Source organism: Maniola jurtina, chromosome 19 (genome assembly GCF_905333055.1).
Source record: "Maniola jurtina chromosome 19, ilManJurt1.1, whole genome shotgun sequence".
NCBI lineage: Eukaryota > Metazoa > Arthropoda > Insecta > Lepidoptera > Nymphalidae > Maniola > Maniola jurtina.
Genome location: NC_060047.1, coordinates 10,369,659 through 10,397,537, shown reverse-complemented (window position 1 = coordinate 10,397,537; position 27,879 = coordinate 10,369,659). Strand labels below are relative to the sequence as shown.

At 35.6% G+C, this 27,879-nt stretch overlaps 1 protein-coding gene across 6 annotated transcripts in view; it reads left to right on the top strand.

Moving 5' to 3' along the window:
- LOC123874806 overlaps window positions 1–27,552 on the top strand; it is a 237,826-nt gene extending 210,274 nt beyond the window's left edge. For all 6 annotated transcript variants that reach the window (XM_045920315.1, XM_045920313.1, XM_045920314.1 and 3 more), the window contains 2 exons: window positions 25,265–25,433; window positions 26,602–27,552. In XM_045920315.1, coding sequence (XP_045776271.1) covers window positions 25,265–25,433; window positions 26,602–27,237 — 805 coding nt within the window. In that variant the 3' untranslated portion in view covers window positions 27,238–27,552. The remainder of the gene's footprint in view (window positions 1–25,264; window positions 25,434–26,601) is intronic.
- The last annotated feature ends 327 nt before the right edge of the window (window positions 27,553–27,879 follow it).

The window sequence follows — 27,879 nt, the reverse complement described above, 5'->3', positions numbered from 1 at the left end:
GACTTTCAAATATCGTCGACAAATATAATCCAATTTTAGTTATTAACTTCTGTATCCATATCAAGGCTGCTTTTGTTTTTAAATCAATCAGCCTGTACGCGTCCACTGCTGGACATAGACCTTTTCAAGAGCGCGCCACCAAACACGGTCCTCTGCCTTCCTCATATTATTAAATATATTTGCCTTCATCTAATTAATGAAAGGCTGACACCATTTATATATTATAACTTTTAATCCAAGGCGGGCACCAGCTAATAATAACAGGTATTATCTTACTCCTAGATTCTGAAGCAGAACATTTATGATATGCCATATTTGGACATTGTCAATAATAATAAAAGATTCTTTATCTTCGGTTGTATCAATATACTTACATTACCTAGCTTGTTTGTGCGCCTATGGGGGCGTTAATTCGCATTTTACTAGAGCATGACATTGCCTTGTTTTGTTTATACGTTTTAAAATCTAAGTTGCAAGCACCTGTTACCCCTTTCAGGTTAACCCGCTTCCATCTTAGACTGCATCGTCACTTACCACCAAGTGAGATTGCAGTCAAGGGCTAACTTGTATCCGAATAAAAAAAAAAAGATTCTTATATTTTATCTTCGGTTGTATCAATATACTTACATTACCTAGCTTGTTTGGGTGCGTAAATTCGCATTTTACTAGCGCATGACATTGCCTTGTTTTGTTTATACGTTTTAAATTCTAAGTTACAAGGACCTGTCTACTCTGACACGGTTTTGCTTTTAACAGTGTTACCTTTGTTTATCCAAATAAAACGGGCTCTTTTAGCATCCTCTTTGAAAGAAAAAAAAAACATTTCTTTCTTAAACATATAAAAAAAGGACGGAAAATGAATTTTAAATAATTAAAATCTAAATTTTATTGTTATTTACTCCAAAAATTTAAACACTGCCTACCTATGCTCAAGAGTCAAAACTGTCATTAAAATCACGAAGTTCGACAGTTCTAAATTGAAAAAGATGCAAAATAACTACTCTAAAGTTGCAATCAGAATCAGCACCAATAATCTACCATTTAAACTTATCGATGACATACGTTATGTATTGATAGATCCATCACTCATTGAAGCTTGTAGATAAAGATAGAATTAAACGAGTAGATTAATACAGTCTTTTCGTTTCTTATCAGCTTATTATAACAACATTATGGCAACAAGTACGTCTTAGACGAGGTTCCTAAATCCGACGACGTCAAACTGTCCGGAACGACGACGAATGTATTGTGACATGTAATTAACAGGGCTCTCTCGTCACTCGCTTCATACAATCGTAGTTCCAATTTCATTTGAATATTAAGCAACCAAAGTCCATGAAATTTTGCAGACATATTATAGAAACTAATATCTGTGTCTGTGGTGGTGGGATTTTTCTAAAAATATGTAGTTTTAAAATTACAGGGGCTCAAAGATTTGTATGTAAAAAATTTTAAGACCGCGTAACTTTGAAACCGAATATTTTAACAGAAATCTGGAAAACCACAGACATCGATATGAGTTTCTAGAATATGTCTGCAAAATTTCATGGACTTTGGTTGCTTAAAATTCAAATGAAATTGGAACTACGTTTGTATGAAGCGAGTGACGGAGAGACCCCTCTTAACACTAGGTTTGGAGTGTGTCATACGATGTGGCGAGAGCGGAAATTCTGAGGAATCATCCAAGCCTGCGCAGCCAAAACGACTACGATGACATATCTATGCTACGATGCGGTTTAGTCGGGTAGCGCGGCGGTTACCTTGCAAGATATTTAATATTACTATTTTTATATTTATAGTTTATACTCATTATTTGACAGGAAAGTAGACTTATAGGTCATTTTAACACCGTCACAACCTGAAACTCGCTTGAGTTTATGTGGACGTTATAATTTCCTCGTAAGAGGAATGTGCTATAATAAAATATAAGAAAAATCTCATACATGTGTACAAAGCACAACTAAAGAAAGAGGACTACTATAACTTACGAAGATATAGTAGACAGATAATGTAATTTTAACACCTACAAAGCGTCCAAATCACATCGAAGACATCGCACTCTGCAAACCAAACCGACGCGCGGGTTTGTGAATCAAATCTTCAAATGAAGCATGCGTGTAAAATTAACTTTGCATAAAAATTACTTGTATCAAAGCCCCACAAGTTAGTAGATCTTATTACTCACACTGTCAACAGTTTAAGGTCGGATTAAATCTCAAGTAGGTGACAGGCACTCTAATCAACTTTCTCGAGCCATTGCTCGAGACGTGTGTGACGACGGGTTTAACGACGATTAAACTGTCAGTGGCATCCCCTGTCTTGGGACACGGCGCTAATTCGTGAAAATGTTGTTTTGCTCCCTTACCCGGATTTAATATTAGACTTGGAACATTTTGGCTTAATTAGATTTAGTTTAAGACACTCTCCTGTCAATCTAGCTACTAGCTACATATACTGGGATATATAGCATACATCTTGGGATATATTATGTATAGCATATAGGTATATCTTGATTTACTGGGAGTGTTCCCACTATCTCGTTATTCTTGATTCATGATCTACACCAAGAGTGAGGATCTATAGGACTTTGCTTAGACTTAAGACAGAGTTAAAACGAGACAGATGTTTATATCTCACATAAATCTGTCTCATTTTAACTTAATCTTAAGTATGAGCAAAGGCGTAGTTCGCTCTATAAATCTCACCCTAATATTTTCTTTTGGTTCACCTGTTTCACCACGGTTTAAACCACGCTACGCCACGCATGTCAAATTGAGCCATCCGGACGTAAATGCACTAACAAGTGCCAAGCATGGATGTACAATAATTAATCGGTGCCAAGCCACAGCAGTCCATGAACTATGGAAACACGATGGAAACTAAATCACGCTGTCACTGGCACTACTGTCTTGAGACGTGACGTTAATTCGTAAAAAATATTGTTTTGCTGACGATATAAAGCGGCTGGCGGGAAGTGGCTGGATGAGGAAGGCTGACCGGGTGTGGTGGCGCTCTATAGGGAAGGCCTATGTCCAACAGTGGACGTCCACAGGCTGGACTCCACAGGCTCCAGAAAACCACACCATCTTGCTTCAATGATTTTTCAATTACTTTATTCGATCCTTTATAGCGATCGTTATATGACGGTTATCCTAGCAAGAGTTTTACCCAAGAATATTTTTGCATTGACCCATGTCTCGGTTGAGATGTTGACTTTTACAGGTTCGTAGAAATGTTTCGCGTTAAGGAAAGGCATTCTATTTCCGGGTTGGGATGTGTTTGGGATATCGGGAGTATTGAAATGGGAATATTCGAATTATATTGACACTACAACTTTGATATTATGGATTTTGTAGTGAAATTTCTTTAGGCGCGAATAGAGAGTAAAGCTACGGCCACACCTGCTCATCATGAAACTAGACAAGATGCGGAGCGCCCACGACGCGAATCTATTCGTGCACACCCACGCGACAACAATGCGAATCGTTGCTGCTTTTGTTGCTGAAGTTTTACGTCTTGCGTCTCACTCTGCAGACGCGGTCGAATCGCGTTGTAGTCGCGTTGGTGTGTATGGTGCCTTAATATCGTGGAAGGGGACCGCCCGCGCCGTGCTTAGTAGTCGCTTTGGTCGCGCAGGTTTGGATGATGCACGACCATCTGTGTTCGACAAAGTTAATACAGACGCTACTTTCATCCAGCAGCCATTTTAAATAAGCGGTGCTTAACATGGCCGCCAAACAGGACAGCTGTTTTAAGGCCACCATCTTTAGCGAGGTGTTTTAAAGTTGTGCCTACCTATTTTACAATACCTCGATAGTAATATAGCCAAGTACCTAGTTACTATGACTTATTTTCAAAACTACTCAGTTCTAACATTCTGATAAGGCGTACAGATGAACTGGTGAGTTTGATTATAAAGGAAACTAACATCTAATACACAGCTTGACAGAAATTAATTTTGAATTATTAAGTATGAAGGGTATGGTAAAATCTTGGGAACATTCTTGGCAGTACCTACTGCGTAAATAAAATAATTATTCAGTAATTTAGGTACACTTTTTAAACCCGACCCAAAAAGAGGGGTGTTAGGTATAAGTTTGACGTGTGTACCTATCTGTGTATCTGTCTGTGGCATCGTAGCTCCTAAACTGATGAACCGACATTAATTTAGTTTTTTTTGTTTGAAAGGTGGCTTGATCGAGAGTGTTCTTAGCTATAATCCAAGAAAATCGGTTCAGCCATTTGAAAGTTATTATCAGCTCTTTTCTAGTTACTGTAACCTTCACTTGTCGGGGGTGTTATAAAATTTTAATTTACACTTGTTAACCAAGGTTTTTTTTAGCTTTTTGTCCAAAAGAAAACACAAACAGTTGGCATTAAATTATAAAATATCCTATCCCTCATTATGTAACATTTGGCTATTCGGTCGATAAAATTTTACTAATGAATTATAAACAATGTAGGCTTGCTTGCCATCTTGCGTTAAACTTTGTTATCATTTAGTATACGACGTATATACCGTAAACTGAAGGTACTGTGAACTTTATGTACCTAGTTATTGAATGAAAATAACTCAGTATAATTTAACGGATGGTGATAAAATTGAAAACGAGCGTCGTGTTAACAATATCTGTCGTAAATTTTAATGTTTACGTATTAACGGACTTGGTACTTTACGAACGTTCTAAAGTCTAAGACAGGCCACACGATGCGTTTCCGGTGCGTTGTGGCGCCGCACCGCTGAGGAATTGAGATTGAAATCTGCAGACTGCACTTTGACTTTGCTTAGGCTTTTTCAGTTAAAATGAGACAGATTTATGCCAGCGGTATAACGCTGTCTCGTTTTAACAGTGTCTTAAGTCTGAGCAAAGACAAAGTGCGTTATATAGATCTCAGCCTTAGACAGGCCACACGATGCGTTTTCGGTGCGTTGCGGCGCTGCGCCGCTGTGGGTTTAAGTATCGTGCCACACGAGCCCTGCGTTTCTGCTCCGGCAAAAAGTATTTGCGTCGCAACCACCACCCCTCCCCGCCTTATCTTTCTGATTGCAATGCCACACGACGTCGTAACGTATCCTGTGGCATAGTATAGCGATTTCTATGATGAGATGGGATGGAGCGGCACCGCTCATGCGCCGCACCGCCAACGCAACGCATAGTGTGGCTTCACTCTAAAGTTTAATGTCTAAGCAGTCACTAATGAGGGCCGCAGACTATAGACTTTCAATTCTAAATAGATCCCAATTCCCAGACTATTGCGCTAAATTACAAAACATAAAGTTTCTTTAAATAGGGTGCAAGAATTGGTTTTATTTTTACATAAACTTGAAGACATTTTATAATCGTAGGTCTAACGTGATTTATGATGATAAAAATTCTAGAAATTGTGACAAGTGCTTTCCATAACAATATGGAAATGTTGCGGCTACATTAAGGTTAACGTCAATGCCCAACAACGCCAGAATTATCGCGATAATCAACGCGTCAAACTGAGTGGCCACTCTTGAACGGTTGACGTCTAATGCCAATTGAATTGGGGCTAAAATCATCTAACGCCAAACGGCATTGTGGATGCCGTTGATCGTTGATGACTTCTACGTTTTACTTGAAACGCTGTTGAACAACTGTGGCCGGGACATAGGTAAAAATGATTTTAAAATAAATTATTATTACCTATTAGTGTAAGTGATCGTTTAATGAACAAAATATAAATAAGTCTTGAAGCACATCAGCTCAAAATTTCGCTTTTGACGAGTAGTTATCAAAACTTATTACAAAAATCAAAAAACTGTTGCGTACCATATCAAACAAAGCGCGCAGTGCCTTAGATTGTGTACACAGTCTTACCAAAATAAACTGCTCAAGCTTCAAGAACAATATGGCTACATACCGCACGCGTTTATTATTCATAAATAATCTTCGGTATGTCAATACGTAAACAGGGATAAATCGGGAATAGCTGTTTCCTGCGATGTATACGAAATAGGAGAAAAATTACAATGGATTTGAATTGGGTGTGGAATCTATTTGCTTTACAGTTCACAGGGAAACACTTGAAAGATTATAATAATATACATTGTTCCCTTTGTAATCTACTATCTGATCCACCCAGCTTGATATAGTAAAATACCTACCTAAGTATAGCCTATGTTATGTTCAGATAAAGTAACTTTCCATTGCTAAAAGAATGTTATTAAAATGTCCTATTCCTTTTTCAGCGCTCAACCGCTAAGCTAATCTTAACGAATGGTACCTACTGAGTTGATAGCTTGAATCCTTTTATAAACATAGTAGGTAGGTATATCTACTTGTTATTAAAAAAAGCGTATAGCAAAACTATTAAATTAAAATTTATCTGGTAAAAATTTGGTCGCAAATATTTACAAAATCAAATTTAATAAAAAAAAATTGTCACATGCCTAGTTAGACCACCAAATAAGAATCTAAGTAGGTATCAATTGCTTTTTTTTATGTTCGTATGTTTATGTTCTTTGTAATAAAAATAACCTCAACTCATAAGAACTGACTTTATTCCATGCATACAATGCATGTTAAACTTTAACTTTAATTCTAAAATACTAACTTCTTGAAAACATACTTATTAATAAATTCCAATCCTATCTGCTTTGAATCAATAACGACCACTTTTCTTGCCGACATTTCCCCTCTCCCGCCAAATTGTCCTTCTTTTTTTTAATTCAACTCTAGGCAAAGGTAATGTCGCTAACATTTGCTTCTTCTCTACATCAAAACTCAGACAGATCTTGTCATGCTGTACTCTGATGTTCATCGTCTGCGATAGATGCATCAGCGTTGAAAACAAAACCACACAAAACCATGCGTTTAAAGAATGGCATTTAATAAAAAAGTTCCCGTCTTCAACCACATGGCACTTCCTCTTCTAATTACCGTCTTAGCACTCCGTAACGAAATATTCATAATTTTTTTATTCACAATTTGAATGCGTGACTAATTATGCCAAAATTATACCACGCACTCGCCGGCTCTTGATTGGCCAAATCCAAAATGGCGGGCCAATAAGCGAGGTGGGCGTTCCACTCTTGCGCATGCTAACTTCGCAACGTTTGAATATTCAATTTGCTGCGTTCTGTTTTTTGACATTTTTATTGCGTTGATGCGTAATTAGTTTTGACAGCTTTTGCAATATTAATTATTTATTATTATTTAATGTTTTAGTTATTATGGGAATAATAGATAAAATGACTATTATTTTAAACATTTAATAATATTATAGAAATAATTACTTATATTTAACTAATTAATCTATCCATACAAATCCTGTCTATTTCATAGCCCATCCGTCTTAACCTTAAGCAGAGATATTTTCAGAGAAATTTTACTTTAGCTATTTTTATCCTGATAATAATAAAAGATAAAAATTGTATTGATTGTACCTATTGATGTTTTTTATAAAACCTTAATTCACGCGGACAAAGTCGCGGCATCATTTGATACATAATAAAATTTATAATAATAGGGATGAGGGATATTATACTAGAATTTTTTTTCCATTTTCGCGGCGGGCGGATTAATTTATTATAGAAGTCTTGTGTCGAGTGTGTGTTTATTTTTCAAGCTTTTGAAAGCTAGGTATCTAGGTATTTACAAATAGAATTTTGTTTTAAAAAATGCATTAGGTATACCTAACATAGTTTTTTTAATTCAACACAAGACCCATATTGCTCAAAGTAAACTGAACTAAAAACGATTCTCAAATAACAGTAGGTATATTTCTTTAAAGCGTATAATATTATTTCTTTTAAATAACAAGTCGACAACGTTAATTTCTACACATTCATTGCAACTACACTATCAAAGATCTAACAGAACCAACCCTCGACAAAATAACCCTCAACTGCACTCAGAAACCCCGCGCAAACTCGAGGCCCCTTCGCGCTGGGGGCCGAACAATGGACTATTTACAAGGCCCCTTTGTCTTAACTCTGAGAGGCTGAGCACTCTAAATAACCCCGAGAACGGAGAAAGACTGCGGCAAAAGCGATTTCTGCTTTTATTTCGCTTTGATTTTTCTAAAGTCTTTAAAACTGCCCGAAATTCGCTGGGCCGATTCAATTGCGCGAGAATTTTCTTTTCAATATTTTTTGGAGTGGCGGAAGATTCAAATAGGGGTGTTTATTTTTCTTTCTATTAGGAGGCAAGAAAATTAATTCTTTATAGAATACTTAATTAGGTAAAAGTACGAATACCTGAACAAGTCAAAAATTTTGAGCCGGATAAGGCGTTCTTAATTTTCTTCTCCTTGGTCACAGATCATGGAGGTAACCTATGACCACGATGAAACCACATACCTACATCATTTTTGAAAATTTAGGTCCATTTTTTCTTTTTCTTAGAAAAATCAAAGCTCGTGCCTACATCTATTTGCTTGTAGGTACTTAATCTTACTAATTCTTATAAATGCAAAACTGAGTTTGTTTGTTGGTTTGCCCTTCAATTATGCTGCAAGGGAGCAACGGATAAACTTCATTTTGTGCATCCATATTAACAGAAAATAGCCAATAACCTGAAGATATAAAAAGATTCTGAGATGTTATCCCAAAAAATCAAAGAGTTTCCACAAAATTATTAAACCTAAATCTACGTAGACGAAGACGCAATCATTATGGAGTTCACAATAACCCTGATTATGTATAATATTATTAATGCTGTTACATACATTATGCTTGTTTCAAAGTACCTATGTACTAGAATAGTCAAACTGATAGGATTTCTGAACGCCCCTCAAACCATGGAGTAGGTCTATTCTATTATTACGAATGCTCTCGTCATTCATAGTACAGAGTCGAACTTTCCCTCAATCGCACTGGAGATCGCTATCACGTCACGTGCACATCGGATAACGTCTTTATTAAGCCCCATTGTTTCTCCTCATTATGGCAAACCAATTGTGCAACCCTCACAATCAAATCGCTTTACAATATCATCTTTACGACTATCATTTTACGGACCATAATCCTGTAATACAATGACCCCATATGTAATCTTTTACGTGTCACTGAACACAATTTTTTTGATTCGATCGTAGTTTTTATCGTTATTGTTTTAAAGTTGTGTTTCGCTTGTATTATTTTTGTTGGTTGGTAAGGATTGGTCGATTTCGAAGCACAACAGCTTATTATCGGCAATCTGCATACAATCACATATTTGCATGATATCTCAATTCGTTCTCGGTCTGATTTGAATAGCCACGGCGCATTTTACGGTTGGCGACTCTCAGACACATTGTTATGTTTGATAGGTTTGATACTATTGTTTTATGTATTAGGAAGTATGCCAATTATCGGTTTCATCTGATTTATCTAACGAAAATGATCTTCAACTATTTAGGATTAACTGTTTATATATTTACTATCATCATCATCACCGAAATTATTATATCAATAATTTCGGTGATGATGATGATAAAACGATTTTTAAATTGAACATTATTTATCCGTTCATCTATAGGTGATATATTACAACGTTTTCAATATGCATATATTATATTATTCAAAAACTATTTTTAGTTAAAATCTGTCATAATTTTATTATCCCCAATTATCACATAATTAATTTGTACAAAGCAAATAATGTTACCAAGGAGATTATAGTACTGTCAGGCTAATTAATTATTGAAATTAGTTAAATTAAAACATTACAATAATAATTATGCAACGTGCGATTAAAATGAAGTAACCAGTCATAACTGTCATATTTTAATCACTCCAATTTCCTAATTAATTGATTCAAAGTTAATTCTTAATTTCTAATATTAGTTTCTTCTATTGCAATTAAAAGTATCTTTAAGTTATCAAATTTAAGTTAAGTCATAAAATTGCCTCTCAATTTTCAAATGTAAATATTTCCTTTGCGCTAATATCTTCGATATTGGAAACCACTTAAATATTAAAATTAGCAGTATTGGAAGTAACCATTTCAATGTACCTATATACCAACTTTGTTGTTTATTCTAGACTCTAGCTGATAAATTATATTCTAGCTCCTACATTAATTAATTAATTATGCTAAAAGCATTGTCTTCCTTACTAGAATATTAAGGACATAGTATCAAATTTGGTTCTCTGAACTCTTAAGCTGAAATAATTTTAAATTGTAATTCATGAAAAGATGACCTCCATGGCCTAGTTGTGAACGTTTGGTCTTACAAGTTGGGGGTTTTGGGTTTATTCCAGTTACAATTAAATTTGGAGATATACAATTTAGTAGGTAAATCTAAAGATTTACCTACTAAATTGTCTCTGGTTAGGTCTAGCCTGGTCTGGTCTGGTCTGGTGAGCTTCTATTTAAGCAAATTATTGAACGCTCTAGATATCATTTCACAAAGACTTCATATTAAAAGGATTTCAACGGCAAATGACGAAGATGCTTTCAATAGAAGGTACAATGGTGCAACTCATACCTAGTTGCCGAATTGGGTCATTTGCATTGCGATTTTCCCACTTAAAATATTATGTAGAGTCACTTGAGCCAAGAATTAATTTGAGCCTTATTCAGTGAATATCGATGATAACAATTTCGTTATTAACGTTATGAATGTGACAAAAGCAGCCTTAGCATGACACCAAGACAACAATTTCTTCTGACTTGAATCGTAAGTCTTGAACCCACTCATCTGTCAGTTTTGTCTTTTGACATGTTTACAGATAGTTTCGAGTCCCAGTCGCTATGTAGACATTTTACAATAGGTATTGAATTGACGTAAGTTGACACTGGTGACTATAGTCTGACAAATTCTTATATCGCTCTCTCACACCATGTTAGCGCAAAGGACTTGGTCATGCTAAGGCTGCAGAAGTGGAAGCAGTTTTTCTTGTATAGAGTTTTAGGTAAAGTATATGAAATTCATGTCTATCATGCTCAGAAAAACTTTTGCTCATCCAAAAGTACTATAAAATTAATTACAACGCAACCCCCAAAACTTCTCACCACAATCAATTAGTATAAAATGCAAATATTGCTAAAACCCGGATTTGTGGTGCTGTCAAGCTAATTAATTATGAAAATTAGTAAAATGAAAAACATTACCAAAACCGTGCTGTATACAAATTGAATGCAGTAAATTTTCATTACCGACCAGCCCAAGTGCATAATTAACCCAAATATGTAATTGGATTGTTTAATTTTTGATATTATTTTCCACTATTTCAATATCGGATACAACTGTGTTGTTAGTTTATGTTTCGCTGGGAAGCAAACAAAATTTGTTTTGCTATTTAAAATTTTGAATTTAATTTCGTTCTGTTTGCACATTATTATTTAATAAAATAGAGTCTGGAAATCTCTTGCATAAAATTGTATTCAATTATTTTTTCTGTAATCGAGAGGATTCTGATTCTTTGGACCAAATTAGTAATAATTTAAATAAAAAAAACTCCTCTTTATCTGGTGTTCTGTTTTGTTCTGCACAGTCTATTACTAATTTAGATTTTTAAGGTGTTTTTTTTTTAAAATATTTTTATCATTTTGGAACTGTGGCATTTGGCATGCAGATAGCCATTATGACGTTGGCATCCGCTAAAAAGGATTTTTGAAAATTCAACCCCTAAGGGCGCCAAATTGGGGTTTGAAATTCGTGTGGTCCATGCGGACGAAGCCAGTTGCATATAAATCATGATAGACCATCTTCAGCTACTAAGCCCAGAATTTCGTATACAATTTCATTGGGTTAAGAGCCTTCAAACTTAATGATTAAGTGTGACGTTGTCGCTATAAATTACGAGATATAACTCATTTATCTCCGTTCGGGACACAATGTAATCATGATACAACTAAACTGGGAGTTTAATCTGTTACGAGATAAGATGTGACATTTCTGCCCTTGTGGACTAAATGAAAATATCAATTTAACAATCTATTTACCTACACAGGGATTATTTATTAATAAAAAAAACCGGCCCAGTGCGAGTCAGACTCGCGCACCGAGGGTTCCGTACTCGGCCAATTTTTCCGACATTTTACGCATAAAAATTAACAAAAATCTGTTTTAGAATATGCAGGCAAAGCTCTTTCATATGATACCCCACTTGGTATAGTCATCTTACTTTGAAATTGAAACACAATTTAATTTTCTTTAATGATGTAACCACAAATTCACGGTTTTCGGATTTATACCTTTACTTGTGCTATAAGACCTACCTACCCGCCAAATTTCATAATTCTAGGTCAACAGGAAGTACCTTATAAGTTTTCTTGACAGACACAACTGACGGATGAATGGACAGACATACAGACAGACAGACAGACAGGCAACAAAGTGATCCTATAAGGGTTCCGTTTTTCCTTTTGAGGTACGGGACCCTAAAAATTTAAAAAAAATGTGCAGGCAACTCTTTGGGGACCTCAAAAGATTTCTTATTATTCAAAAAAATTCTATCTATATCATTTCTTAGCACTATTTGAAAGTTCTCAGCAAAAGCACCGCATAAAACATTCTCAGAAACTCGAAGTTCGCAGCTCTATAACTTCGATATATGCCAATGTGGAAACTTTTCAGACTGAAAGTTTGCTGCAACGGAGCGGGTGGTGTTCGTGCAGTCACACTACTTTGATACTAACGATGTGTTCCGACTTCGCACGTTTCACTTTAGACAGACGATCCGTCTAGAGTTTATGAGTTAGGTTCCTATTTTAAGATGAAACTAAGATGAAGCTAGTGTACGCATTTCTTTTTAACCCCCGACCCAAAAAGAGGGCTGCCTTGGGACTACCTAACGTTTTTAACCGCCGACCCAAAAAGTTTGACAGTGATATGAGTTTAACGTGTGTATCTGTCTGTGGCATCGTAGCTCCTAAACTAATGAACCGATTTTAATTTAGTTTTTTTTTGTTTGAAAGGTGGCTTGATCGAGAGTGCTTTTAGCTATCCAAGAAAATCGGTTCAGCCGTTTGAAAGTTATCAGCTCTCTTCTAGTTACTGTAACCTTCACTTGTCGGGGTGTTATTTTTAATTTACACTTGTTGTATAATACCTTGTTCTTTATAAAACCTATTATTTTGTCATTCCCTAAAACTCTCAACTAATTTTTCGGCCACTTCCAATTATCCGATTGAGTTGAAAGTTCCCAGACACGTGTGGTTTGGATGGCTATGGAATATACGTAGATGATAATATCCGGATATCGGATATTTTGATTTTCTATTTCAAAATTAGCAGGTTTTAGTGCGTCCACTTTCTAAATCACAATACAAAGCGCTAGAACATTTTGGTAAATGAAACATAAACCGTGCGATGACACGGGCGGACGCGTCACTTAGTGTTAGCCTAACCCAGATTTCAGCCATTATCTAGTTTTCAGCCATCTGCATTAGACACTGCATGAAAGTAGTATTGTCCTATTATAAATTATAATTTATAATATACTTTTGCCGTCGACGCTTCATTGTTGTAAGAATATTATCAAAAATGCTGTTTTTGCCATCATAACATCATAGCAATTATAAGGTTATTCAAGAGAGGTCCATCTTTCCAAAACAAATTTCTTCAATTAGCTGATATTGTCCGCGACTAAGTAGGTACCTATATTTTTAAAAAGCCGTGGCAGCTTCTTTGTTTTACGGGGATAAAAATTAGCCTATGCTAAAGTCCAGCTCTTTACCTATGTGGGTACTTACATGTACTATGTACGGAAAAAAAAACCCGTCAACCCGTAGCTGCGTGATTGAAGGACAAACTTAACCGATAGACATCGCATATACCTATTAATATATGATATTTATAAAATGCAGAAAAAGAAGTGATTTGAGGTATTTTTATCACTGCTAAAAATACACTGCCCTCAAAATTTTCAAAATAAACATTGTGTCGTCAGCATTGAAAGCTATGCTTTGATGAAAAATATGTTATTGATTCATTATTCAAAATTATAGATTATATTGAAGCAGTAATATAAGGTGACAGATATCTAATAATTAAAGTATTGGTCTAAAACCCTTAACTTTTCTTTCCCATCCAATTGTGGAGCCAACTTTGATGATTTCAAAAATGTACCTACCTACCTACTTATACCTACTTCATTCAATCTAGGGATCTCTTTAGATACGGAAGGGGACTTCAAATCCATCTGCATTGACGTGTTAAATCAGTCAATAAACATGTTCGAACTTCGAACCTGACTCTTCCTAACCCTTCAATTAGAGAGTTCTTCAATTCATCTCAATATACAATACAACTAACTCAAACAGAACAACAACCAGAACAATCCAGCTTTAAGCCTTTGATCAAATTCGGGCATCCCTTGATCTTGATGCAATTACATAAAACGGGTAACCCGGATACGAATTTTAATTGAAACACGATGCCTCTAATTAAATTGTAAAGGTCAAAGTTTAATAAAGCGAACTAAAAAATTTGCTTATTTTTATGTAACAAGATATATAGTTAAACAGTTAGATAAACTGCAAACTGCCTGTACTATCTTTTTTTTTTGTTTTTTTTTTTTTTATAAAAAGAATATTAACCTACCAACTAAACTAATTAGATTAATTTATTAACTACCTTTGTTTATTTATGAACTCAGACTGACGGTTCCTACATCCAACAAGTGTAAATTAAAAATTTATAACACCCCCCACAAGTGAAGGTTACAGTAACTAGAAGAGAGCTAATAACTTTCAAACGGCTGAACCGATTTTCTTGATTTATAGCTGAGAACACTCTCGATCAAGCCACCTTTCAAACAAAAAAAAACTAAATTAATATAGGTTCATTAGTTTAGGTGCTACGATGCCACAGACAAATACACAGCTGATATATAGATACACACGTCAAACTTATAACACCCCTCTTTTTGGGTCGGGGGTTAAAAATAAATAAACAGTGCATCAATCAATCACACGTCCGAAATTCTTTTCCAAATCATCGATCATCATAGTTTCTATCATGTTTCTATCACCATCAAGACACCTAATATGCGATATTTTAACGCCACCCGAGACGAATCGTTCAGCTGTTAAAAAAATCGGTCAAGTGCGAGTCGGCCTCGCACACGTAGGGTTCCGTACTATCGTATCAGAAATAGCGCCTCGATAGCTCAACGGTTGAGGAGCGGACTGAATTCCGAAGGGTCGGCGTTCAAACCCCACCCGTTGCAGTATTGTCTACCCACTCCTAACACTAGCTTTACGCTTAATTGGAGGGGAAAGGGGAGTATTAGTCATGATTAGCATGGCTAATATTCTTTAAAAAAATTTTTTTTGAAGCGCCCATTTTGAAGTTTTAATTATTTTGTTGTTGTAGCGGCAATAGAAACATTTTGTGAAAATTTCCGCTCTCTACCTATTAGGGTTCACGAGATACAGCAGACGGACAAACGGACTGACGGGTACGGGTACAGAAGTGGAACTCTAAAAATTACTGGTTGTGTACCAATGAGACCACCTCTCTGTGAGAGAGACTAGTTATTGTGAAACCCTTTTGCTACAGAATAATTCTTAGAAAATACTTGTTTTAAGTGTGGTTTGAAGGCGGCTTTAGTTCACGGTTAAGGGATGTGTCCAGTTAAATACCTACTTTCCGTTATAACCTGTGCATGTTTAATAGGTTATCTTAAAATGTTCGTCTTATTATGGGGTTTTTGATTGGGAGTATTATTTAGATGAAAAGTTTAAATGTTTTGCAAAGGTAATTTAAAAGAATCAAAAACACAACTGCATTCGAACACCGTCAGGTTCTAATGTTTATTAATTAATATAATAGAAGATTTTTTTCACATTTAAAAATGGCGTCATACAGCCGCCTTATTGTTTTTTTCCAAAAAATTATAGCCGGTGATACCCCATACATCCAAATCTGTTCAAGCATTTATGTAGAAGTTATGGAATTATATCCTATCCTAGGAAGTAGAGTAGAGAATTGGATATGATAGGTTTCGAACCTGCAAGGGCTATGAACTTACTGTCTCAATCTAATTAAAATTATCATGTTTTATACAGCTGCATAGTAAAATACCTGAATAATAAATAATATTAGTTTCATTTTTAATATTATAAGTAATTTGTTAAAAAAGTCGGGCATCTGCTAGTATCATTAAATTAAATTAACCATTCGAAAACATCCTTACAACATACCAAACCGTTACAAACTCAGCCAAATGTAAATTTAATTACAATCAAACATTTAAGACGTACCTCGCGCCAAATCGACGTCGACACCGCATTTTGTTCACGACCACGGTGAGAACTATATCCTTAGTATAGTTTCAGTTCCCGACAGTTAGGGAACTTCTAACACAAGTGTAAATTAAAAATTTATAACACCCCCGAAAAGTGAAGGTTACAGTAACTAGAAAAGAGCTGATAACTTTCAAACGGCTGAACCGATTTTCTTGGATTATAGCTAAAAACACTCTCGATCAAGCCACTTTTCAAACAAAAAAAAACTAAATTAAAATCGGTTCATTCGTTTAGGAGCTACGATGTCACACCAGATACACAGATACACACGTCAAACTCATATCACTGTCAAACTTTTTGGGTCGGAGGTTAGAAACGTTAGGTAGTCCTAAGGCAGCCCTATTTTTCTATGATTTCACGTCATCATAGCCTAATATTTGACATATCGTCGATCCTGAATCAAACCGAGACTTCCCCCATTCTAGTTCTGGTTTATTTCACGCATTTCACGTGTGCGCGTGGCCCATGCTTGTGTTTAAGTCGCATCGTTATAAGTAAATAATTGAGTAAATGTCTGTGTTTGCGAGGGCTTGCTCGCGACTGATTGGTCCGATAGCGATAAGACCGACTATGGTACAAAAATCTACTTTATTATACATTTCTATGTAAAGGTGTACAATAAAGAATATGTTACTTTACTTTATTTAGTGTCGACACACTCGAAATCTCTCACCGTTGTCGAGACGAACAAACTCTTACTAACCACCCTGCCGGTGTCTGGTTTCTCGATACTCGATAGCAAGTGGCGCGTCCCTAATCGCTTGGACAACTTATAAGATTGATTGGCGTATAGCTACATTGTTGTGGACGCGCGGGATAATGAGGTGTGACGTATGGAGTGGTGTTGATCAAATTAGTGTTATTTTTAACACTTTTATCGATAGTTGGTACTTTTTTTTTTGAAGACCGTTCTCAAAAGGAAAAACGGAACCCTTATACACTTTGTTGTCTGTCTGTCTGTCTGGTTGTCTGTCTGTTTGTCTGTCTGTCAAGAAACCTATAGGGTACTTCCCGTTGACCTAGAATCATGAAAGGCAGTTTGTGCGTTTTTGGCAGCGCAATCATGTTTTTTTTAAATGTAAAGGTTCTGTACCTCAAAAGGAAAAACGGAACCCTTATAGGATCACTTTGTTGTCTGCCTGTCTGTCCTTCCGTCCTTCCGTCGTGTCTGTCAAGAAAGCCTATAGGGTACTTCCCGTTGACCTAAAATCATGAAATTTGGCAGGTAGGTAGTAGGTCTTACAAGTACAGGAATAAATCTGAAAACCGTGAATTTGTGGTTACATCACAGAAAAAAAAATGTGTTTCAATTTTCAAAGTAAGATAAATATACCAAGTGGGATATCATATGAAAGGGTTTTACTTGTATATTCTAAAACAGATTATTATTTATTTTTATGCATAATAGTTTTTAATTTATCGTGCAAAATGTCGGAAAATATAGCCGAGTACGGAACCCTCAGTGCGCGAGTCTGACTCGCACTTAGCCGTTTTTTTTAACTATGACTTGTTTAGCTTCTCTTCTCTATTCGCTGTGGGAAAATCAAACATAGGTTTCATAAATTATTTCTTGTATTTTTTTTAAATTGACTATTAAGTAGGCATCTTTTCATTTTAGATCGCATAATCAACACAGGCTTCACTATAAAATATCTTCTTGATAACTTTACATGGTCGGTTTCATTCTTATGTTATTTTCTAGTCAATAAACATCAATATAAAACCTGTACACGTACGGCTCAGGTCAAGTCATTATGGCCATTAAGCCAGAACATCAGAACATCCGAAGTTGACAGTGTACCGACATAGCCGACACCGGTACACCGACCACCCACGGGTTCTAAGATTCTATTGCATTATAGACATGACATAAAAAACTGAGGTTTTTGGGAAAAACAACATTAATTTGCCTTTTTTTGGTATTTTGAACACTTTTGATCGATATAATAAACTAGCTAAAATTTCAATTTTTTTAGTAAAATCTTTTCTTAGCGGATATCTGTGTCATAATAGCTATTTGCAAGCCAATTGATCCAGTGCTTTGAGTGTATAGAATAGAATAGAATATATTTTTATTTAAGTAAACTGTTACAAGTGCTTTTGAATCGTCAAAATAATTTACCACTGGTTCGGACCACTGGGGCTTTGCGGGTGTGCGGGGCGTTCCATCCTCGATTGACATTTACCTGTCGCGTCATCCTATAAGATAAGATAAGATAAGATAAGATAATTTATTTGCAAGAAAGTGGTACAATAAGATGGAAATTTATGATTACAGTCCTTAACTTTCTACTAAATTATTAGTGTGCAAATATTTAAGATAACAAAATTAATTTAAATTAATGTCAAACAGAATTAAGAGTCAAGTGCATTATTTCAAATTTCATTAATTATATATATAGTCAAGTGCATTATTTCAAATTTCATTAATTATAGATATTACAATAGAAAAAGACAAAACAAAGTGACAAAATATTAAACTATGTTATTGATATCATCCTCAAAAAACTCATTTACCGAGTAATAGCACCTATTCAACAAGGTTTTGAAGAGTTTAGATTTAAAATGGCTTATATTGAGTTTTTTAAAACGTATACCTATGTAAACTTGATTTTCCACAGTCATATTGAGCATTTTTTGTCTAGGTACATATTGCCTCTAACGGACCATTTATATTCTTTGATTTGCCATAAAGATTGACGATGCCAAGTCCATAGTCCTACCACTCTCACCCACTCACTGGTGGATCTACCACCATAGAGTCGTGGTCTCACTCATAGGTCTATGGTACGTACACTAGATGAGCTCTTATACCTAAGTACAAAACTTGAAACATGCTCAACTTTGTCTTATTATCAAACTCATAGGGATTGTCGTTTTTTCTGTCTAACTTTATATAGCTATCAATTTAGTTAATTAAATAATGGTTTAACGCGCCGTCCCGTCAAAGGTCAAATTCATGGCCATCTTTTACTTTGGGTCAATGTCGTGTAAACTGTTGGATTCAGAAGCGACATACCGACCACCCATGGCTTTAGGCTTCGGTCAGACGGTAAGACTCTGTAGCGTTAGTAGCGTTAAGTTTGTCTGGAAGAGATCGCTATTTAGGATATTAGCTATTCGATATTTTTATCGAATAGGTAATGCCCTACTCATATACATAGCTATATCAGCACTGTATGCCCTTGTATTTTTTTATTACGACGCATACAGCATTGTACGTACTGAGCTGGAATTTCTTTTTAGGTTGTGCCACACTACAATGAATGTTATCCTGGTACTTCTATTACATATTTTGAGCAAACACTGGAATGTTAGAAACGCTAGGATAAATAATACTTTAAAAATATAAAACATTATATTTACTATGTGCTATATAAACTATAACAAAATATAGTAAGAAATAGAGCTATTAATTCGTGGCAGTAATTACTTGGTGCTTTAGAACACCGAAAAGATCTTCTAAATAGCTATAACATAATGATCTGAGTTACTCTTAGGTCACGGTTAAAGTGTTTCACTTCAAAAACTGGAATCAAATGATTGGTGTGTGAACGTGGCTTTATTATACATACGGTATGGCGCGTAGTGTAATGGACACTGCAATAAAAAAAGCAGTTAACAGCTCGTTCGCGATTGAGGGACGCCCGCGAGGGACATTTCCTTAGGACGAGATGAAATGGTTACTTTGATAAGTCATTTTACTAACTTTTATCTTTACTGAGGAAGAAGAAGTTTCAGACACACGTTTTGGATGTTTTCACCAGACTGCCCAAAAGGAGTGTAATGTTTTCGGGGCGTATGTAAGTAAGTTTTTTATTCGAACATAACTTCTAAACCCCTGAATAGATTTTGGATGTATGGGATACCGTTACATTCACACTATCTTATAATTTTTTTAATAAATATGGCGGCTGTATGACGTCATTTTCAAACGGGAAAGTCTTATTAGCTCGTTTTTAGGGTTCTGTACCTCAAAAGGAAAAACGGAACCCTTATAGGATCACTTTGTTTTGGTAGGGCAGTTAAGTGATTTTTAATTTTTTTATTACGACCTAATTAGCATGTATGACCGTAGCCTCATTATACACACAATAAAAAAGCAGTTAACAGCTCGTTCGCGATTGAGGGACGCCCGCGAGGAACAACTTCCTTGGGACGGGATGAAATAGTTACTTTGATAAGTAATTTTATTAACTTTTCCACTGAGGAAGAAGTTTCAGACACTTTTGAGCTCGCGAGAGCCATTTTTGAATGCTTAACTTATGATCCGATTTAATAGATCCAAATTAATAGATAGATAATAATATAATCTATGCTATTAGTATTATAAAGAGTAATAATTTGTTTGTTTGCTTCTTTGTAAACTATAAACTCTAAAATTACTGAACTGATTTAAATAGCTCTTTCACTATTAGAAAGCTACTTTATCTGGAAGTAGCTTAGGTTATATGTTAATATGTATATGTAGACCGTATATAATACATAATTATATCAAACATTCGAGCAACAGATTCAAGCCAGGCGGATGAGCTAATTTGAAATATGTAAGTCATTGTAAGTATTAAAAGTCCTCCAAAACATGACGCCACTTCCAAACATCTCTAGTAAATCATTGTACGCCAGATTCTTTATCTTTTACCTAAGTTTTAATGATAAGCTTATATTTCTACGATACCCAAGAAAAACCATATTAAACCTTATTTATTTTTGTAAAGAATACATTTTTCCTTCTGGATTAATTTCCACATACAATCATACGCTTCTAGTGATGTCAACTCCCAAGCATGTCGATAAAACCAATAAGATAAATCAAGTCTACGTGGTCGACCGTCTGTGTGTAACTAGTCATAATTTATATATTTTTCTCAAATATTTGGTTTTATCGATTTTAGTTTCGAGCATAATTTTGTTTTAATTAATGTCACTCATTATCTTTATCTTTCATCAGCTTTTTATCTTATAATTTCAAGATAATAATTATTGATGAAAGGTAAGATTTTATCGGGTAGGATTTTTTATATTATTGATCGTTTTGAGAATCTTATTATCAAATACTTAAATAAGGTAATTTAAAGACATTATCGAATATTAATAATTTATCTTTAAAGGGTTTTTAATTATCTATTGACAAGAAATCATCTAACAGACATTTCTAAAAAAAAAAATTCTTACTGTTTATGTGTGGGCTTCATTCGTCACTTTAGTCAATAGTAGTCACCTACATACCACAAAAATCCTACCAATATTAGATGAATGGAAAGGGACACGACCCTCAGCAATGAGAAATACCTGCGATGCATAGTGATAGGGAAAGATCAATGTAGTTAACTACTTTCATTGCCATCAGATCATTGATGAGTTATTGACATATTTGTTTTCAGTCTAATCTTTGAAAGCAAATCGATCAAAAAATATTAGCTACTTATTATCTTGAGTTTACCACTCTTATATGAATAAAGTAAATAATTCCAATTTCAATAAAGTGCATTCAATAAGTACACTTCAAAAGGACCACAATGAAATAGCTTACCAATAATTTGCCGTTTATTGGAATCGAAAATTGCATAATAATGCCTCATTTATGAATACACTGGCTTTTGCCTGTGGCGTCGTCGGCGTGGATGTAGGTTTTTAAAAAAGCAGATTAACGCCTTGTCTTCCCAAAATCCAAAATAGATAAGTAATGCCCTTCACCAGGATGCACCGTGTCCATCAGGATATTCAGACAGACAGACAGATAGCTCAAAAGTAACAGACACAAACTTTTTCGCATATAAAATAAGTATCAAAAGTATGGATTTCACTATAATCTCAGTTCGCGACGGAGAGAACTTCTAACAAAACTTAAGAGAGAGGTTAACGACGTCACTGGTAGGCGTCAGATATTAGTACATTTGACACAGGTAGCCCTAAAGTAGCCCTATTTTTCTTAGATTTTACATCACCATAGCCTATTATTGGACATATCGTCCATTCAGGGTCAACCCGACAGTTCCCTCACTCTAGTTCACTCTATTACAATAAATCAAAAAGTAATAATAGTGTAATCCATACTTTCACACTAATGCGAAATTGTGGCTGGCTACTAAACGTACTTATTAGTACTTGTAAAAGTTTAATTGAACAAAAAAATATTTAAAAAAACCACTGAATCGATATTCATATTAGGCATAGATATAACTCCGTATCCTCAAGATGAACATAAGATGAATTTTTTATCCTGAAAAATCAAATTCGTAAATCCACGCAGGCATCAGGTAGATTCTATTAAATAATCGATAAGTAATATAGGTACATCTCTACATGATATTAGGGATCCATGGAATATTAATTTTGCACACTCCACTTCACCTCTATAAGAGCGATAAGGGATATGCACACTGACGTAAAAGTATTATTACATTTTTTCAAAATTTCTAAACTCAGGTATTATTATACCCCCAAAATGTTGTGCGATAAGCGTATCTAATGTGTTTATAATAACCCAATAATCGTAATTGCTTTTAAATTGAAAGGAATCATGGCTCGCATAGAGAAGTGGGCTGGCAACGATGCTAGAATTTTGAGGATAAGCCTAATGCCAGATCCACATGGTTGTGACAAACAGTAAACAACAAGATGTGTGTGGATGCTTCCAACGCTTTGGAGCGTTCCGATTGGCAGTCAAGCCATCTATAGTGTTTGCAGATGATTACTGTCTGTTGTCTGGCATCAGCTTAAGAAATAACGAACTGGTCAAGTGCGAGTCGGATTGACACACGCAGGGTTCCGAACCATAGTCCAAGAAATAATACTTTTAATTTTTTATGTGATTGTAATCGCAAATTCATGGTTTTCGTATTAATTTCTTTATATTTGTCGTCTAGTCTAGTGGTTAACATGCCCGCCTTCTATTTAGGAGGTCGGGAGTTCGATCTCGGGCACGCATCGCCAACTTTTCGGAGTTATGTGCGCTTAAAATGAATACACAGACCTATTTGAAAGTTCTCCACTATGTTCTCAAATGTGTGTGAAGTCTGCCGAATCGCACTTGCCAGCATGGTCCAACCCATTTCATTCTGAGAGGAGACCCGTGCTCAGTAGTGAGCTGGCAATAGCTGATCGTGATGATGATGATGATGATTTTATGAAACAATAGGTTTACATGATATTTGCATGATATTTTGTAACATCAATAAATACATCGCCTTTCAATTAATAGCAAATTACTTACATGATGATTTCATTTATTTGAAATGATCATTCATAATTAATTTTGCTAAAATATAATTACCTACATTCATTTTATTTACTGGTTTATTTTAAGGCATTTAACAGTTTCAGTTTAAATTAATTCTTTATTAAATATTAATAAAACACCGGTTACTTAGAATGATATTATAATAGTAGAATTATAGAATAATAGAATATTATATAAAATATTTATATAGATATAGTTATAGTGTAGTAGTTGAATCATACAAATTCTGATGAACATTCTTATCTTTTTAACCCCCGACCCAAAAAGAGGGGTGTTATAAGTTTGACCTGTGTGTCTGTGTATCTGTCCGTGGTATCGTAGCTCCTAAACGAATGAATCGATTTTAATTTAGCTTTTTTGTTTGAAAGGTGGCTTGATCAAGAGTGTTCTTAGGTATAATCGAAGAAAATCGGTTCAGCCGTTTGGATGTTATCAGCTCTTTTCTAGTTTTCTTGTAGAGGTTTTTGTGTCGGGGCCGGGGTTATTTAAATTTTGAGTTATCTACATATAGTAAAAATATATCTAAAATGAACGTCATTTTATTGTTTAGGATTTGACCAGAGCCACTTTTGTTACAAGCGTACTGATTCTTTCAAATTAATTGAAAATGTTAGAATATGCGAGAGAGAAACTTAGCTAACCATAGCAGTACCTAGAAAATAAAACTGGTTAATTCTTACCCCTCAAAATAGATACACTACAGAAAACACATTGTTCCTCTAGAGAATTTTAACAACAGAGATTTATTATAAGCACTTAAGGAATCTTTACAAAATTATGGAGTAATCAGATAAGAACACGCCTAACACAAACAAATCGCTACTTTTAAACATACCACACACCTTACTAAGGTAAGGTGTCACAATCAGATAAAAAGACAAATTATACAAGTATGTCCATACTACGTCCAACATACTCTAAGTACAGTTAAACGTGGTATCTTGTACCGCAAAATGCGTTAGATCCGAGATACAATACCGGTCTCCGACAAATATTAATAGAGATATCAAGATACGCACGCAACGCTATAAGTGGCTTCAAATCAAATAATGGCTATTGTTAGTTTTTAGGGTTCCGTACCTCAGGTTCCGTACCTCAAAAGGAAAAACGGAACCCGTTGTCAGTCTGTCCGTCGTGTCTGTCAAGAAACCTATAGGGTACTTCCCATTGACCTAGAATCATGAAAGGTAGATAGGTAGGTATTTATAGCACAAGTACAGGAATAAATCTGAAAACCACGAACTTACTTGTGGTTACGTCATTAAAAAAAATTAAAATGTGTTTCAATTTTCAAAATAAAATAACTATACCAAGTGGGGTATCATATGAAAGGGCTTTACCTGTACATTCTAAAACAGATTTTTATTTATTTTTATGTGTAATAAATAGCTTTTGATTTATCGTGTATAATGTTGGAAAAAATACCCGAGTACGGAGCCCTCAGTGCGCGAGTCTGAGTCGCAATTGGCCGGTTTTTTTTAAAATTCGAACAGTCATAATAACATTATGGTTGTACGAAATATTGTATTGGAATCATTAAAACATACGTTGATAGCTTCAAGCTACGTTAACGATAGAGTACCTAAAACTGGCACTCTGATCGACTAAGAATGTTCCGTTTCAGCACCTGATTATTACTACATCTTATAATATGTAGGTATCACTACCCATTCGTGCCCATTCTGACTTCAAGTTCAAAGGTTCTTCAATTTTAGGTAGCAACCGCCATTCCAAAATTATATCGATATTGTCCATTTCACAATCAAACAAAGACGGTAAGAAAAAACTAATCAATTGATTTTGTCTCCAGGCACAAACGAAAAGTGACACATCTCCTGCCATCAAAGTCTTCAGCTCCGAACCAGAGCACGGGGTCCCAAAGGCGGGCACCTCCACCCGCTCCGTTGTACGAGGACCTGCAGGATATGCCGAGACGACCGCCGCTGCCACATCTGCCTGAAATGGAACCACAACTTGAGGTGAGGAATCTAATATCTACCACTCTAGATATCACACTTAATCCATACTTCCATATCCATACTAATATTATAAATGCGAAAGTGTGTCTGTCTGTCTTTCTGTCTGTCTATCTGTCTGTCTGTCTGCTACCTTTTCACGGCCCAACAGTGTAAGCGATTCTGACGAAATTTGGTACAGGGTTATCTTATATCCCGGGGAAGGACATAGGCTACTTTTATCCCGGAAAATCAAAGATTTCCTACGGCATTAAAAAAACCCGAAATCCACGCGGGCGAAGCCGCGGGCATCCTCTAGTAATATTATAGAGGCGAAAGTTTGTGTGTATGTATGGGTGTATGTGTGTATGTTTGTTACTCTTTCATCCAAAAATTACTGAACGGATTTGACTGAAATTTAGAATGGAGGTATATTATACCATAGATTAACGCATAAGCTACTTTTTATCCCGGTAAAGCAAAAAATTCCCACGGATTTTTTTAAACCCTATATCCACGCGAACGTAGTCGCGGGCATCAGCTAGTTTTCTAATAATTTTCAGGGACTGTGCTAAATCTATTTTTCGATTATTTTAAGCAATGAACTCTTTTAGTTTACTTTTTTCACGTATACTTATGCAAATTCTGAAACCAACTCATTTCAGTGATGTACCCACACGTTTATGTGGCGTTAGTCAACAGTCAGATGTACAAATTCTTAAAAAACCGGCGATGCATCGACGGTTCACTATTGCCGCAAATATTCATGGGTTGTGGCAATCACTTAACATCAAGTACCTCGCCTGCCCATTTCGATTTTCCTATTAAAGATTATAAACTCCTTAAAAAGAATGATTGAAAAAATTGGCTGCGACTTGGGGATTCATTATGCAATTTAGTTAAAAGCACGATCATCCGAAAAATTATAGAGATTGCTATTGAAACTCTGAAGTTTCCATTTAAAAAGAATTTTAACGCGTAAGCTTGGATAACAGCAATCGATTTAAATTATGCTGACAGCAAGTGCAAGCAGCCTTTCTTGCTCTTGTTTTTGGATTGTGTTGGTAACAAAAGAGAAACCTAACCATATGTTAGGGCAAAGCCAAAAAGCGAAATAGAAATCCTTATGTTTATTCTTACTAAATGGTTTTTATTTTACTTAGGTACTAATAAATACTTCTCTCTTTTCCAGATGGTCGAAACAAAGCGGCCTAACTGCCAAGGACGGGTCTTCGTCTGTGACACAGGCGGTTCATGGAGAGGAGGCAACTCTTGTGTTGGAGACACTTGCGGGGCTCCTCTGTACGAAGAGTTGCCTCACAGATCCGACGACTCCATTCACAGCGACGATCACTTCGCTGAAGACGAGCTAAGTCTTGTCGGCGAAGCGGTGCCATGTCGAACGTGTTCGAGACCGCCTGCACCACAGTCTTTACCCCATCGGCCGAGACAGCACCGTCTAGACAGAAGACCAAAGTCCCTTGAACGAAGACGAGCACAACACAGAATGCCTCGTCACATACATCCTCCAGACCCTTCAGAATTCCACGAAGGAGTGCTCTTGGATGCATTATTAAGACTGTACCCGCAAGTTGGTACAGTTGGCGCTAGGCCTCCAGGTCCAATGCCAATAGGAGCAGGAGGCGCGTGGCCTGGAGGGGAATTGCCAGGAATCAATTGCTGGAGAGCTCCGAGAGCATCACCCAAGCCTCCGAGCGGAGATTCTTCCTTCGGCTCCGATTCAGGCTACAGCAACAATACCTGTGGCACATGTGGTACCAGGGCTTCCTCCCGACATCGTCTATCAGCAGAAATACCCTTATCATGAACGAGAGGAATTTTCGGACTCGGTGATCGTGCATTAGTGGTTCCATATGGAGTGATAAAATGAATTTTTACTGTAATTCCAAGCATTTATTAGGTTTACTTCTTAACGGCCTACTTTCACTGATATTCAGTATGGCCTTTTGCCTTTTTCTGGAATAGTGTTTGTGAATTATTATGGAGCTTAGGGATACCTAGTAGTATATTTCTACGTTGTACAAAAGAGTTTCTAATTAGCTGACGTCTTTCCGATTAGCAATAATACTTAATTTGTATTTAGCTTCCTTGGTACTGATTTTACATTGTAATTGATTGAATATTATAGGTGATTTTCAATGACTTTTCAAAGTCATTGGTGATTTTGTACAAACGTCATGTGACCATAAATAGGTAGTAGTCATTTTGTCCTAGTAAGTTATATTGAGCTAGTCCTAAAATTATCGCAACTATGTATCAAATTATAATTAATACACATTTGTTTGATTTAATGTAAAAAGATGAATTGTAAATCATGGAATTTCCTAAATTTGTAGATATTGTAAAAAAAATACGTAGATAAGTTAGCTATAGTGACTTGAATTTTATCATCATATCACAATGAAATTATCTGCATAACAATTTTGATTGTATTTTATTGTGTCCAGAG